The 16,701-nt window shown below is 44.3% G+C and overlaps 1 protein-coding gene across 1 annotated transcript; it reads left to right on the top strand.

Moving 5' to 3' along the window:
• Positions 1–3,795: 3,795 nt before the first annotated feature.
• On the top strand, positions 3,796–16,058 carry SHOX2 (SHOX homeobox 2). Its single transcript, XM_020988879.2, has 5 exons — positions 3,796–4,733; positions 8,052–8,260; positions 10,845–10,902; positions 11,621–11,709; positions 13,864–16,058. Exons 1-5 carry the CDS (start codon positions 4,259–4,261, stop codon positions 14,122–14,124), a joined length of 1,092 nt encoding a protein of 363 aa, XP_020844538.1. The 5' UTR covers positions 3,796–4,258; the 3' UTR covers positions 14,125–16,058.
• The last annotated feature ends 643 nt before the right edge of the window (positions 16,059–16,701 follow it).

Raw genomic sequence — 16,701 nt, 5'->3', positions numbered from 1 at the left:
GTCGCCAGGCGGAGGCAGCCGAGATGCCGAGCACATCGATGCAGGCGGGCGGGCGGCGAGGCGGAGTGCCGATGGCGCGGATCGACCCGCCGGGCCCTCCTCCTGTTCCCCCGCCCCTCCCGGCTCCGGGAGAGCCCGAAGTTAGACCGCTGAGCTTGCTGGGTGCGGCTCGCGGGTGGGCTGGGTCTTTCTTAATAAAGGTCTGCTGTGGCTGGGGTCCAGGTCCCTATCCAAAATGAACAGGCCTTGGGGGAATGGTGTCGGGGTCGTCTCTCGGAAACCGCACCCCCAGGATTTGGGGGCAGCGGGGAGAAGCTCCCCCCACCCCATGACCCGCCCTGGTCGGCGCCCCGCTGCTTGATTACGTGAGGGTGTTTGCAGAGGGGCCTCTGAGACCTCTCTCCCGAACAAGCAGGTGTCCAAGCTTTCTCGATTTGGGGGCGGGGGTCCTCTGGGATGATGGGGGGTGGACGAGGGTGCCGATGGGAGGATTCCCAGAGCTAGAAAGATGCTTGGAGATTTTATATGTGTGTGGATTCCCCCACCACCACCACTTTTACGCCAAAAACAATTAAAGCAGACTGGGCATTTTCTGAACATGATATTGCACTGGTTCTTTCCCACCCCTACCTTCATCATCACCCCGAGTCTTGCTTGGAAGTTCATTTTATTCCCCCCCTCCTTTTTTTTTTTTAATGGTTCTGCGGAAAGTGAAGCTTTCAGATTCTAGAGCGAAAGGATCTCGAAGGTTAGATCTGGGCGGTTTGGCTACTAACGAATTGTCCCATACCTGAGCTACAGTTACTCTCGGACATTTGAGGCAGTATCCGGTTTTCTTAGCCAACGAGTCCAGCAAAGTGAATGTTCCACTTCTGCCCCCTCCTCCCCTTCTCGCCTCCCCCCCCATAAGTGGCATTTGTTATTAAACGACTTGTTTGACACTTATTTAAAGTACTTCCTGGAGTAGAAGGGAACCTTTGAAATGCTGTAAATCTGCAAACTTGTGCTTTAATTTAAAAAAAAAAACACTTTAAAACTCACTTTGGGAAAGTCCTGCACCACCTTACCTTCCCAGGCGGCGAGGGGTGGGGTGAGAGGGGTGGGGGAAAGAGAGTATGTATTGGAACTTCAAGGAAGCAGCATTATTAGAATTATGCAAAGTTAAGTGTTTGCAGAGCAATCTAAAATTTTAAGTTGTTCAAATAAGCTGTAGCTCAAGGGACTCTGTGGTGCAGACACTGCGGATCCGGGATACTTCCTATTAGTACCAACAGCCGCCACACTCCAGCATCTTACAGGCTTTAATTTAGCAGAGTGAAGGACAAAGTTATTTGTTTTGCATCCTCTTGTGAATAACCGAGCCTTTTGTTTGTTCCATCATTTACTTAATAAAAATAAAAAAGAGCATGAAGAAGCTAGATTAGCTGACTGTTGTCTTGTCCCACCCAAGTCTTACTAGCCCTGCCAGTGACAACGGATACTGCTGGGGCGTCTTGACTATTTAAATGGCGGCCACATTTGGATAGTTCAGAGCTTCACATTTATTTAATTGGCTGCATTCTTGATCTTTCTCATAAGGTATCTTAAAATTGAATAAAAGACGCCAGAGTTATAAGTCCGTTGTTCTCTAAGTGCTGAAATACATTAGGAATAAAAACGTTCACCTGGCAGTTTGCGACCTAATTTTTAAACCCCACTTATAATACAAACCTCAGTAAATTTTGGTGTGCAATGGGGTTGTTTATTAAATTTTAACATAAACAAATGTTTCATATAATTTATTAAGAAAAGTTATATCCATGGAAAGCTAGGAAGAGCAGACCCACTTCTAATCTAAAAACAATGATAAAATACATTTCGAAAATGGAAAGTTGTTTTTGCTAGAGATCAGATTATAGAAGTTATGTCATTTGTGGAATCTGTTAAAACTATCCCCAGAGTGGGATGTAATCAAACCCTTGGAGGTTCTAATATCCTGTTCAGAAATATGATATATTTAATCTGCAAAAGGAAGGCAGAAAGTAGTATCAAAAACAAGCAGCGACTCCCTCTTACCTCAGGTCACCCGAGTAGGATTTTGATGTGAGGAATGTATCTAGAAACGACCGTGGTTCCTCTTCCGAATTGCTTTTCTTTTTGGCACATTTGTGTCGTTGCTCTTGGAGGAACTTTTCTAGTTCTTATCTAGCTGAATTTTCAGGCGACGTGGTGGTTCAGTGCTTTGATGTCTCTGTCCTGTCTTGTAGGAGGCTTCACATTGAACCAGCCGATTTGAATTGGCATCAGGAACAGTTATTTTTAATAATGAAACTCAGGGACCATTATATATGTACAGTCTCCTTGAAAATTTACAAACCAGATGTGCTTGGAAGTACATATATGTGTGTGTGTGACTATACACCCATATAAAGATACATTTCTAGAGAGGTGTCCTTGTGTGCCTGTATTTACTTATATGTGTACACACATATTCAGTATATAAATGGGTAGAATACTGTGCTCCTTTTGGGTGAACCGTTTATGTAAACATTAGAGGTGTAGTGTAAAGAACTTGCACACTTCCCCCTACCCCAAAGAAAACAATTTCCTAACTTATTCTTCCTGTAAAATGTTTTTCCCCAATTTCTGTAAACTGTGGGATAAATCAAAGTGAGACACTAAACTCTTGGTAAAGATTTAAACAACAGAGAGAGAGAGAGAGAGAGAGAGAGAGAGAGAGAGAGAGAGAGAGAGAGAGAGAGAGAGAGACAGACAGACAGACAGACAGAGAGACAGAGACAGAGACAGAGTCAGTCTCTTGGTTGTTCAAAACTGGAAACACAAATAAAATGTAACCAAAATGCTAAATAAGATGAAAAAGTGCACTTTTTTTAAAAATAGGGTTTGAGTGCTGTTGTTTTTGTTATTTCAATGGAGAGATGGTGTGTGGAGAATACTACAATGTCAAAGCTGAAAGGAACGTCAGAGATCATCTTCTCCGACTCCTTCATTTTGCAGATTAAGAAACTGAGGCCCAAGAGTTGGGAAATAAGTTTTTAAATGTATCAGGTATATTTCGTATACCAGGAAAAAAAGAAAAAAGAAAAACCGTTTTTCTTTAGCCAAAGTCCCTAAAGCAAACCGAGACGTGACAACATTTGGAAGAATTCCTCTGCACAGAGGCCAGGAGGAGAGTGGAATGGGGAAAAGGACACTGCACCTGGGCTCAAATGCCCTCGTCAGTAAGCATTTGTTCAAGAAATTGGGCAAATCAGCTTTTCCCAAATACAACTCAATGCATTAGTAAAGGTCTTGCAAAACAAACAAACAAAACCAGGATTGGTGGCAGTTGACCCGCCCAAAACAGCAGCGGCGTCTAGGCTAGCCCATTCCGCCTCTTGTCTTCTTCCTTTCCTTGGGTAGCTGCCGGGTCACCTGCGAAGCTTGGCAGCAGCTCACGCTCTCTGCAAGCCGGGTAAGGAAGACACGCTGAGGTAGAGCTAGCTGCTCTAGCTCTCTCTCCCCAAGCACCACTGTCAGTTCCACTTTGGCCCCTCCCCTGCAGATCCTGCCTGTCTCCCCTGTGTTTAACTAAGTCGGGATACTAGCGCAAGATCCACGCCTAATTAAATTAATTAGGGATTCTTGTCAATCCTGGATTAATGGCCGATAGCAACCCCGGCCACAATGATCTGAAAACCTGGAGGACCAGTGATCTTTTTTTTCTCTCCACACCCCCACTCCCTCATTTCCCCCTCCCTTTTCCCTCCTCCTCCTATCCCTTACTCCCTCCCTCCTCCTCCTCCTCCCCTTCTCTCTCTCTCTCTCTCTCTCTCTCTCTCTCTCTCTCTCTCTCTCTCTCTCTCTCTCTCTCTCTCTCTCTCTCTCTCTCTCTTTCTCTCTCTCTCTTTCTCGCTTTCCCTCTCTCCTTGGTAGTGAGTGCCTCGCTTGATACAGGAGAAGGGACTTTATTCAGAATTGCAAGAGGAGATAATTTGCTCAGAACAAGGGGCCGGCTTTGCAAAGTATAAATAGTGCGACTTCACCATCAGATCCGAACTCTTAGCAGGAAGAATTGTCAAAGATCTTAACATTTAACAAGATCTCTCCAGTTGGGAAACATCAGCTTCCATTTGACTCCAGCCTGCCCTCAACCCTCCTCTTCTCCCCTTCCTCCTCCTCCTCCTTCTCCTCCTCCTCCTCCTCCACCACCACCACCACTACTGCCACAACCACCTCCTCCCCCCTTCTTTCCCCTCCAACCCCCCCGTCCCCATTGATGTGTTATTATTGGGGGGTTTGGAACAGTAAAAAGAAGAAGAAGAAAAAAGAGAAAGAGGAAGGCGATCGGAGGAAGGAGAGAGAGAGAGTGCAGCAACCGTGCCAGACCATGGAAGAACTTACAGCGTTTGTCTCCAAGTCTTTTGATCAGAAAGTGAAGGAGAAGAAGGAGGTGATCACATACAGAGAGGTCCTGGAGAGCGGACCCGTTCGGAGCAGCAAGGAGCCGGGAGGTGGCAGCGAATCGAGCCGGGAGGACGGCTGCAGCCCCGCAGTGAGAGCTGCAGGAGGAGGCGGCGGCGGCGGAGTAGGAGGAGGTGGTGGAGGAGGAGGAGGAGGAGGAGGAGGTGGAGGAGGAGGTGGAGGAGGAGGAGGTGGAGGAGGAGGAGGAGGAGGGCGGTCTCCCGTTCGGGAACTGGACATGGGCGCCGCTGAGAGAACCAGAGACTCGGGCAGTCCCAAACTCACAGAGGGTAACGGCCAGACCCGAAACACCGCGCTTTCCCCCTCCCCCATCCCCCTCAACTCTGGCGGGGAAAGGACCCAAGTATCCGGGAAGACTGGGGGTTGGGAGTTGGGGTGGAAAGCCCAGGAAATGCGGCCACCCAGTTTTAAAAGTCAGCTGGGGGGGTGAGATGAGAGGAAGAGTGTCGTTTGATTGTGTGTGTGTGTGTGTTTATATGTGTGTGTGCATTTTGCGCTTCAGACATTGTTGTTATATTTATTCCACTAAAGTGCGTTTTACTAGCTAAAGTATCTTGTGCTTAGTGTGGGCAGAAGCTCATACAGAGGGAGAAAAAGTTCTAAGTGCAGAAGGCATCCTTTTTAGGCTGCCAGCAGACTTTCGGTCGATCGCTTCTTACCCGCTTGAAGCTGATCCTCTTTGGACGTGGTCTGAGAGGAAGGCTTCCTTTTTTAAGCTCATGCACTTTCCTATTATAGAAAGATTTTATTTTCTCCCTCTCCGCTTTTTCTTCTTCTCCCATTCCATTCTTCTCTCCACGAACTAGTATAGCAGTCTAGGGACTGCTGCTGCTTTCTTAATTGCCCTAACGTCTATTTATCCACTGAGTAAAGAATTCAGTAGTATCTTTTACAGCCAGCGTTTATAGAAACACGGCCCAACTGGATTTCGCAAGGCTATACATTTTCGAATAGGCCAATGGGCTTTTGCGTTCTTTGGCGATTGTGTTTTGCTTAAAATTACTTTCCTGGTTCATACTCCGTAATGACTCTGGTCTTGAAAAAATTGATCTTTGGCCCCCAGGAGAGGGTTAGTCCAGGAAAAAAAAAATCAAACGAACCATGGTTTTGTGTCCCTGGCAGAACATCCCCAAACTCAAAGGCTTTCAATAACAAAAAATTAATCCGCGACCTCACGTATACATTAGCTGGTGTGCAGCCATATTTTTCCAATTAGGAAAATATGTGGCAAGCATGGAATCAGCTATTTAAGCAAACAATTACCTTGTTTATAACATGATCTGTTCCTGTTTAGAGACCACTAAGCAGGGAGCCTGGCCTGACACATATATTAAATTAAATATATTAATCGATTTACAATTTGGAAAATCTTTTTTTTTCTCTCTCTCTCTCTCCCTGCAGTCAAAAGTTTGAATGTAGCCATGGTAGTCTGGGTGGCACGAAATGGGTAAAACATTTGTGCCTCTTTGGCGAATTAGGGTGCATATATTTCCCCACTAATATTTTATTGAAACAATTTATGACTGTGCCTTGTAAAAATTGGTCCAGGATGTTTGATACAAATTTTCTCTCTTTCAGAAAGGGCAGACGCCTGTCAGACTACCGATAAGTACTAGATGTCTATTCAATTAGTAATTAGGAGAACAGTGTTAGTGCTGCGACGGATTTGCTTTTCTTAGCCTGGTTGTCCGGATTCATTCAATTTCTGTCTCCACTTTTGGAGGATAATTTGGAGAAGTAATAGTAATTATGGGAACCCGAATTCAAACGGCGAGGCTTGTGTTTGTATGTTCAAAGGACCCTCTGCACTTGAGGTGTATTTGCCTATTTGAGTTGATTTTAAAACCTAGATCCAGCCTTCAGGATCGCTTATGTCAGAGCTCAGGCCAAATAATCCTTTCTCTTGCCTGTCGGAACTCTGTGGAGGGAGCATCTTCAACAGCAGATTTTATTAACAAATGTAGAGAGTGATTCTGGGTTGTGAAGAACTAGGAGAGGGCGGGCCATGCTCGATCCGGACTCGGACTTCTACCGCACAAATGTAATTGACTAGCGCTGGAATAGAGAGCTGGGAGTTCCTGTAGAAAGGGATCCAGCTTTCTGACCTCTGGGGGGGGGGGCTGTAGCTCCTTCACCCGCTGAAGCTAGAGAGGACAATCGCTCGGGTGATTCCATAACCCAAAGTGTCAGTTTGAAAAGAAAAAGAAAGAAAGAAATGGGACGTATCAGCTGGCGTGTGTCAATTCAAGGCAGGGGGGAAAATGCATGTTTTATTAAACAACGAAGCTGTTGAATTTACGAAAAGGCAGAGAACAACCAATAGAAATACAGGATTGTAAATATACCACTTAAACCTGTTGATATGTATGTATACATACATACATACATATATATATTTACACAAAACATTGGTGCATGGTGAGGTTTTTGTTTTTGTTTCTTAAGGAAAGGAGGGGTGAAGTACAAATAACACTTTGCTTTTCCCCCAACCTGCCAAGAGCTTTGTTTTTCCCTTCTCCAAATCTGGCAGTAGCCTGGGATGTGGTACCGCCACCAGGAAAGCAAACATGGCGTGGGCAAGCCCTTGCTACAGGGTCCGGAGCGAGGATGCTGGGCAGAGAAAGCAGGAGTGATCAGAGAGCTCCCGGGTGGGCCTGGGCCCTGAGGATAGGTGATGCTGGCCCACGCTGCCTGAATTGCTGCTGTCCTCCCAGCACCCAGGAAAGCTGCTGCCTACATTTTGACGTGTCAGCCTCTCACTCCCTCCTTCTCTCCATCTCATCCTCCCTCCTCCATAAAACGCCTCACTCACCGCTAGAATTGTTAGCAGATAAGATCAGCAAGTTTACAGAAGTCAGGGACTGAGGGGGTGGCCAAAGAGGATTGTTTTTTCCACAGGTCAAACCCGAGCAAATAACTCCAGAGTCGAGAGCCCAAAGGATCTGATCTGAGAGGGCCAGCGCAACGGTTCGCAGGCGTAGGCATTAATCAATGGCCTAATTCCGCTCAGCAATACCCATCTATCTCCTGATCTTGGTGGGAGACAGAGTAAGGAAGATAGAGAAGAGGGAAAGGAGAGGAGAAAGAAGAGAGGAGAGAGGGAGAGGGAGAGGGAGAGAGAGAGAGAGAGAGAGAGAGAGAGAGAGAGAGAGAGAGAGAGAGAGAGAGAGAGAGAGAGAGAGAGAATGAATGAGAAAGACTCCCTGTCAGAGAACGTGGGGCGCCAGCCCTTGCCCTGAGAGCCCTTGCCACGGGACTTGGAATGGTTGTGTGTGGCAGAGATCTGAGAAATGCCACAGACCATGTTACTGATATATTTCAGGAATCACCTAGCCCTCCTCATCTAGCTGGCCTCCGAGGCCAGCCTGACCTTTGGGCATTTCTGGGAAGATTGTCATGCTTATTTTCCCCTTTGCACGACTCGAACGGTGGCACTATTTGTAGACAGTAATAGGAAGCAGGTGGCCCAACCTTGGCAATTGGGCAAACCTTGTTTTTGTTGTCGCCCTCTCTGTGTGTGTGTGTGCGCGTGTGTGTGCGCGCGTGTGTCCGCATCTGTATTTGTCCTACCTCCCCCCCCCTTCCAGTCTCCCCCGAGCTGAAGGATCGCAAGGAGGATGCAAAAGTGATGGAGGACGAAGGACAAACCAAAATCAAGCAGAGGCGCAGTCGGACCAATTTCACCTTGGAGCAGCTGAACGAGCTGGAGAGACTCTTCGATGAGACTCACTACCCGGACGCCTTCATGCGGGAAGAGCTGAGCCAGAGGCTGGGGCTATCCGAGGCCCGAGTGCAGGTATTTGGGCCGCGGGGAACCGACTGGGCTGGCTGCGCTGGGCAAAGCCAAGCGGTGAGTGGGTGCACGCGCGCACGCGAGTGTGTCTGTGTGTGTCTGTGTGAGCGAGCGCGTGTGCGTGAGTGTGCGCGCGCGCTCCAGCGGACAGAAATTGGGCCGGGAGGGGGGAATTGGATCGATTGCTGGGGGGGCTGGGGGTTGTAGGACTAAAGAGGTAGCTTGTGCGGTATGTATTTCTGTGAGTCTATACACACACAGACGAAGGGTGCGCGGTCCTTTCTTTGCTTGAGTCGGGAGAAAATCTTTATGAGAAAATCTCTCCCTCCACCCCCGGTAGATTATAATTCTGCTGAGTTTTAATATTAATTTTCAAAAACGCATCTTCACAACAAAAATAAAGCTGTTCAGGATTTGCTCTGAGGGTTTCACACCCAGCTTCATGCAGTTTAACTCCTAGTGAACCCTCTTTTATAAGCATTTTAAAAAATAAACAACCGTTTAATCGTTGATGACCTGCGCTACAGCAGCTATTTCGCTCTTGTGAGCTGGGTTTTGTCTAGAATCTGCTCTAGGGTCTGGGTTTGCCAAGCGGATATGCCAATTAAGTTTATAGATGTAAAGACTATAAACTAAATTAGTAACTGTTAAGTGCAGAAATTTACAGTCCGCGGTTAACAGTTGATTTCTAACTGTGAGCATAGCAAAAATGCATTCGAGTCTCGCGGTCTTTGTTCCCTGGCCCCAGATAGCTAGTTTTTCGCGTCCTGCTTGTGCCTGAGGTGAGCAAGTTTTTAAAACGTCTCATCTCCTAATGCTGTTTCCCTTTCCAAAGCCTGGGATATCCGCAATAAAGCCATACCCAGTTGTGCCAAGAATCAGACCTGATTGTCTTCTTTCCATCTCGAGGGTGATTGGAATAGCAGAAGCAAGAGTTAGCTCATCTTCTGTTTTTCGGTTTTTTCCCGTTTTTGTTTTGTTTTTCCTTTTGGGGAACCTTCCAGCTTTCCCAACGAAAATAAATTTAAGTGTATCAGATTGTATTTCCGTTCAAATAATAAAATGGGAGAAAATTATGGTCATTATTTGTTTGAACACATGGAGTAGTTTTAGGCCCCAAACATCTGCAGCTGTTACGAAGTATCGCTGTAACAGATACTCTCCTCAATCTTTGTGCGCAGAGACCACCATCTGCACCAGACTATGCACACAATTCTTATGGGGTTTCCCTGCATCTTGTAATAGGATAAGGACATAAACAGAACAGTCACGTTGGACCAAAAAAGTAATAGTAAGCAGCCTTTGTCATCACAGCCTCCTCATAAGACCCTTCCCCTCTCAGATCTTCAATGCTTTTCTCTTGCCCACTGAGGGCTCTTCCTAAGGCTCAGAAGCTGTCTAAAATAATAATAATAATATAATGAAAAAAATAATAAAATTCTATTCAAAACTCATATGCTTTGGTGCGTGTGGGAGGGGGAGGTACTAGAAGGTACTAGGGGAGGGAGATTTGCCGGGTCCTCTAAAAACACAACTAGAGACAGAATCTTCATTCTCATCATGCTAAATTGTAGAATGATTTTTAAGACTTACATGGATGAAACACTTTCCACTGAAACCAGACCAGGAAAAGTTAGGCAATCGTATTTTGTGTGTTATTTGTATTGATTTGCAAATGAATCTGCTTAAGGCTATTCTTGGAGGCAGAGATGTGAAGCCAGACTGGAACTTTAAAAGATTTATTTGAATTTTTTGTTTGTATTGAAATTAAATTTGCTTCTTTAAATTGGGTTATTTATAAGGAAGACACAATATTCTAGGAGCTGCTCAATACAGCCTTCCTCTCCCACACTGAAATCTGAGATGCCTTCTTCCTTCCCTCCCAGGAAGTAAACTTTATCGTGGCCCCTCACCTCACCATCATTGGGTTTTTTGTTTTGTTTTGTTTTGTTTTCTAAGTTTTAAAGATAGCTTTTGGTTTACAGCTTCCCAGTAACTTGCAATCTTTTTTTTTCTATAGAAGCAAATTAGATTATCAAAATGACAAGACAATTATTCTGATTCTGTGTTACATTTAGTACACAGAAAAGCAGGGAAATTCTCGATTTCTTTGTAGTGAAGCTTTTATGACACTAATTGCACCCTTCCCCCACCCCAAAGTAAGTCATTAAATGCTTTGGTGTTAGTTTTTCTTGAAGATAAAGCTAATTAATATTACAGTCTATTAATGAGCACACTCTTCCCAGGTTTTACTGCTCAAACATCTAAACCCATTATCACAAGTTAGTATCAGGTATCAGGGAGTGATTTAGGTCTTTGGGGACTCTGTAATGTGGAAAGATGAAACCAGAGCCCTCAGTAATTTATCAAGAAACAATTTATCTTCCAAATGTCCATGAAATATATCTTTCTATTTGGAGGAGTTCCTTTTGGGTTTTTAACTTTGGAAAAATGAAACTGTTAAATGGAGACTTTAAAGAAATGTAGAGTCCCCTAGTATCCTTACACATGACTCCAATGTCCTTTGATATATATTTTTTTTTATTTTGAGCTGTAACTTCTATTTCTTTCCACTTCACACTTTCAGGTTTGGTTTCAAAACCGAAGAGCTAAATGTAGAAAACAAGAAAATCAGCTACATAAAGGTACGTTTCTTAAAATATGTTTTGAGTGCCTCCTCCTATAGGATGCCCTTTCTGATATCTTCCCCAGGTCATAAACTTTCTCCATCCTGAAATTACCTTGAATCCTTTTGTACATATCTTATATTTGCTTATTTGTGTATATGATATGTCCCTCAAGTAGACTGTAAACACCATGAGGACAGGAATTGTTTGGTGTTGTATTTTATCTCCCAATGTAAATATTTAGTAACTGTTGAATTGAATTGAATTCTGTAAGAAACCTTGTTAAACATAATATCAGCTTCAGAAGAAGAGCCCTCCAAGATGCTCCTGTTTACTTAATTTATGGATTGCAATCTGCACCTTTGGAGGGAACATCCAGATTGATGAAATCACATATCCATTTGAGTATTTACAGAATATTTGTAAGAGACCTTGGGGGTGCAGTTGTGGAATCTTACATATACATTACAATTTTGAGACAACATTAAAGTACTATGCTAAGAAGGTGACTCTCACCACCCCACATGATTTGAACGGAATTGATTCCACTTTGGTGTTCATCTGTACTGTTAACCAGAGATGCATACATATATGTATATATGAACATGTATATTTAAATACACACATGTGTATTGTACACATACACACATGCACGTTCCATGTATACACACACATACAAATATAACAAATAGTATTTTTTAAATTTAAAAACCTGATGTTTCCTTTATTGTTGCAGGCGTGCTAATAGGAGCAGCAAGCCAGTTTGAAGCTTGTAGAGTTGCACCATATGTCAACGTCGGTGCACTGAGGATGCCATTTCAGCAGGCAAGTACTTAAACTGTTGTGGATAACCCCCACACCCTTCTCCCTGAGATTCCCCCAGCTGTTGACACAGACCTGTTGTATTGATGTTAAGATGATATTATAAAGCCCTACCCTTTAAAAAAGCAATACACTGTCTGGGATCTGCCCAAGCACCTCTTTTTGTCCTCACTAGGAGCTCCACAGAGGACAAGGAGCAGTTAACTATTTCTTTAAAAATGCGCTAAAGATTGCACTTGGGGAGTAGAAAACAAAGCCTTTTGATTAAGAGTGTGTCACTTCCAATGCAGAAGTTAGTGTAAAAGATTTCAAAGGCATCATTCATGTGTTTGTATCTATGTACTCCGGTAGTCTTATTCCTTTAATATTCTCCAAGTTATTCTCCAATTTTAGTCATATTATATGTCTAATCCTAAAAAAAATAAATGAAAGTGTTCCTAATGCAAATTCAAAAGCCCTTTTCTGATGAAGGTTCTTGCCACATTCTCTCCTGGCAGAAGGGAAACCAACTCAGTCTTCCCAGGACTTTCCCAATCCCTATCTTTATCAATAATGAAACCTTCAAGACTACATCTAAAAAAGCAGCTGGCAGCAATGATTTAATCTTGCAAAATCCCTCACCCCCCCCCCTCTTCACTGCTAGCTATTGTACTTTTGAGTCTTCTTTCTGGTTCTCATCCGCCTCTACTTTGTAGAAATCAGGCATCTCTATGTTGTCATATGTGAAACTTACCTCAAGTGCTGGGTTCCATTTAGATATTTGGGTGAGGCTACTTTACCAGCCCCAAATGATTTAGTTGCTAGTGTAAAGATTATTATGATTTGGCCAAGTTTATTGTTCATCTTGAACCTGTCATTTTAGCTTCTAAAGAAGGTGGGGAGAACTTTTTTCTTTCAGTATTGGGGATGTGGGAATGGGGGGGTGTGTAGGTGTGGAATCTTCAAAGAGAAAGCCTAAGAAGCACATTTCATACTCACTCCCATAAGTAGACATAGGTGCAGTTGCAGGCCCAGAAACGTTCATTATATACTAGAAAAAGTTTGGTTTCTTGCCTGTCAGACCTGTAACGCTAGAGTTCAAATCCTTGCTCTATTACTTATAACTGAGAGATCTTGGAGAAGTCTTTTCTGTGATTAAGTCCCTGTTGACTGAAGAAACCTTCTTGCCATCATTTCCATTCATTCTGGCTCTGTGGAGGTGATGGCCACTGAGGTCCAGCTTCTGTTAAATGGCTTCTCAAGTTCCTTTCCAAGTTGGAGATTCTGAGACATTTACTTCTCTGTTTCCTCACTCCCTGGGTTATTGTTAAAGAAGTGTATTTAACTCAAGATGACTTGTGATTTCACTGGTGTGGGAAATTCTTGAAGCTATGCAGACAGGGAACTTGTCTGTAATTTATAGTCTTAAAAAGTAGCTCCAGGACATTAAGTAATTTGCCCTGGATCATCACACAGTCAAGTATGTGTCAGAGGCAGCACTTGAACCCATATCTTACCCACTCCAAGACTGGCTTTCTATAGAATATACAATGCTGCTTTTCTTATCATCATCATGATCACATATGATTGTTATAATTATAATAATTGTTATTTTTATTGTTATTATGTGTACATCGATGGGGTTGGACAAGATGACGAAAATTCGATTGGAGTGAGCAAAATATCTTTCCCATACTTTCCCAAGGCAGTTTCATTGGTTTGCAGAATGAAAGATGCATTGTCAGTGTCTCCTGTGCCCCAGCACAGGACAGTGCACTTGACAGAACAACCAGACAGAAACAGTAGAAGTGGACTGGCAGACACAGGGAGGAAACACACGGACACATAGGTGCAGCTGGGTTATTGAGGCATGAGGTGCGGTACTCAGGTGGGAGACAGCCACAGGAGGATCCAGTGGGACAGATGGGCACCGCCCCCCCTCCCCCCGCCCCCAACACCACATACATTCTCACGATGGCCCAGTGTGACCCAGGCCATATTGACAGTCAAACAGTCAGACTACCTCCCACCCCTCCACCCAGCTCAGCCACCCTTTGTCAGGCCGGACAGACTAGGGGCGCCGCGCGTAGGCCGGGCGGTGTTAATGCTCTGTTTTTATTTTATTCTCGTTGTCACCCTTAGGATAGTCATTGCAACGTGACGCCCTTGTCCTTTCAGGTTCAGGCTCAGCTGCAGCTGGACAGCGCCGTGGCAGCGCACGCGCACCACCACCTCCACCCGCACCTGGCGGCCCACGCCCCTTATATGATGTTCCCCGCGCCGCCCTTTGGCCTCCCGCTGGCCACTCTGGCCGCCGAGTCCGCCTCGGCCGCTTCTGTGGTGGCGGCCGCCGCGGCGGCCAAGACCACCAGCAAGAACTCCAGCATCGCAGACCTCAGACTGAAAGCCAAAAAGCACGCGGCGGCCCTGGGGCTGTGACTTCGCTGCTGCCACCACGTGGTCCTCCTCACCCTCATCCCAGCATTGATTCTCCGGCTACCGCCCACCCTTTCTGTCCTCTAATCCCTTTTGGGCTGCTGGTACCATCCACCCCTTTTCTTCTTCCTTCCCTTGCCCTCTAGCGCCGAGTCCCTGTCCCAAGGACACCCAGGGCCAAATGGCCTTACATCTCCCCCACCCCATTCTCTCCCCTGGGGGCCAGGCTAGAGAACCCCCGGCAGAGCCGCACGGCCTCCGCTCTCTGGCTTAGAAAGGGGCCAAGACTGATTTCTGCTTTTGTAAAGTTCCCGCTGTAGGACGTGTTTAAGGGAGGAACTGGGGAGGGGAACAAGATGGGAAGAGGGAAAGTTTACCTCTTGGCAAAGCAGCACCAGAGGACCGATGCTTTGAAGACAAAAACAAAAACCATTGCTAATCACAGAATCCTAAAAAATATTTACAAACAAGAGAGAAAAAGAGAAAGGATACTTATTTCTCATCTCCATTCAACAGAAGCTGGACAACAGTAACAGAATCAAGGGGGAAAAAAGGTATTTGATACAATAAAAAGTTTGGGAATTGACATGGACGAAACTCCAGGTCATTGGGGGGAGGTACCAACTTTAAAGTTTTTTCAGTTTTCTTAACGGCAAAGATGGTGAAGAGGAAGGAAGATGAATACTTATTTAAAGAATTAAGATGAAAAAAGACACGCAGTTGGGAAGTTCACAGGTTTTGAAACTGACCTTTTTCTGCGAAGTTCACTTTAAATACATTTGATAAAAGAGGCGGGCCTCCTTTTACGTTGAATCAGATACTTTTGAGTTTAAAACCCACCACTTCTGGAAGAGCGAGAAGAAAGAAGGAAGAAGACAAACATGGGGAGAAATGATATTAAGACAGATAATAAGGACATGGACAATGACGATTTCTCTGCGAAATTCTCGTGGTAAAACTGTCCGGACTCCTGACAGCAGAATGCCGGTTTGCATGTTTCTTGTATTCCATAGATGGTGTCCCCTTCCCACCCTCCCTCTACTTCACCCCCCTCGGTTCACTTGCACTTCATCTTCATCTTTAGTAGGAAAAACAAAAATCAAATGCGGCTGGAAATTGCTTTTTCTTCTCCCTTTTTAATCCTGGAGAACAAAAGCAAATGATTTGAAGGGTGAAAATAATAGCCCCACCCTCCGTATTGGTCCACTGTTTGTCCCGAGAGGAAGTAGGAGGGCAGAACAATGTGGGGGAAGAAAAGCGAGAGCAAAAGAAAAAGTGAATGTGAATTTTTTACTCTCTCTTTTTGACTTCCCTGAGGTACTAAGCGATAATTGTTTCTTTTTCCCTTCCAATATTCCCTTCCCCTTCCAAATTTACCTTAAACAAAGCCCAACTAGGTCCAGGTACTAGGTACGTGTAAGATATGTTGATACACACGAACAAAGTTTATTTTGGCTATAGCGTGTGACTTGATAGTTGACTATCAACATTTACATTTTATCTCACAAAGGTGTATCTATTCAAGTAATCTTGCCTGTTTTTGTTTTGTTTTGTTTTGTTTTAGTTTCAATCCATAGAGATATTTAAGCTGGAGATACCCCATCTAGGTAATTCGTATCTCAGTTCCCCCATCCAGCCTCTTTGGGTTTTTTTTTATTTTTATTTTTTAAATTACAAGAAAGAAGAAAAGCTCTTCTGAGTGAACTCTTTGTAACTATTTGTTCTCCATGAAAACAAAATTATTTATATTTACCATATTTTTTCTAGTGTTAACTTATTTCAAGCGAGAAGATGCTGTTATTTCAGGACATGTGTTGTCAGTATGTTTCCTTTCACCTTTTGTTAAGCCTTTTTAATAAGTGCCAAGTTATCCATTGAAGACACTTTGCGATCAATTGAATGAAATCAGTAAAGTTTGCGTTGACGGGTTCTCATCATTTTTGCTCTTGTTTCTATTATAAATCACCTGTGATATCCTTTCTTTCTGATGAACGTGTATATATCTGGCTCCTGTGTGGAGCAAGGCCAGAAGCTACATTCTCCCTTTCCTTCTATGGAGTTGAACAACCTGTGTTTGATGAGAGTAAAAGGGTAGCACTGTACCTTTCATTAACAATTAAGTCAGGGATTCCCCCCCCCCTTTTAATCGAGGAAGCATTAGAAATCAGGTTCTCCAGTTTTATAACGTTGTCCACTTAAGGGAGGTAGCCAGATTAGTGAAGCTATCAAAGCTAAAATATCTCTGCTCTAAAGGGATTCCACTTAATGGGCATAAGAAAAGATGCTTCAATTATGTCCCAGATTTCCCCCCCAGGAAACTTCTTTGGGAAAAAATTCCTTCAGGGTAAACCTGGTCACTGAATTAGGGATGAATTCTAAGACCTGCACCCCCTTTTATATTCCTACATATATTCTTTCCCAAGACCCCAGACACTCCCAACCCCTCATTCCAAGTACAGCATTAGAACAGCTGGTTCTGTCTATTGCCCCCCTCCCCAACTCTCTATCTCTTTTCTATCTCTGAGTTTCTTTCTGTCTCTGTCTCTCTTTTTCTGTAAGAGGGATGAGTTGGATAGGGTG

The sequence above is a fragment of the Phascolarctos cinereus genome, unplaced genomic scaffold (genome assembly GCF_003287225.1).
Source record: "Phascolarctos cinereus isolate Bilbo 61053 unplaced genomic scaffold, phaCin_HiC Scaffold_7;HRSCAF=346, whole genome shotgun sequence".
NCBI classification, from domain to species: Eukaryota; Metazoa; Chordata; class Mammalia; order Diprotodontia; family Phascolarctidae; genus Phascolarctos; species Phascolarctos cinereus.
Note: the sequence above shows the minus strand (reverse complement) of the source record. Positions and strands in the feature narration are given on the sequence as shown.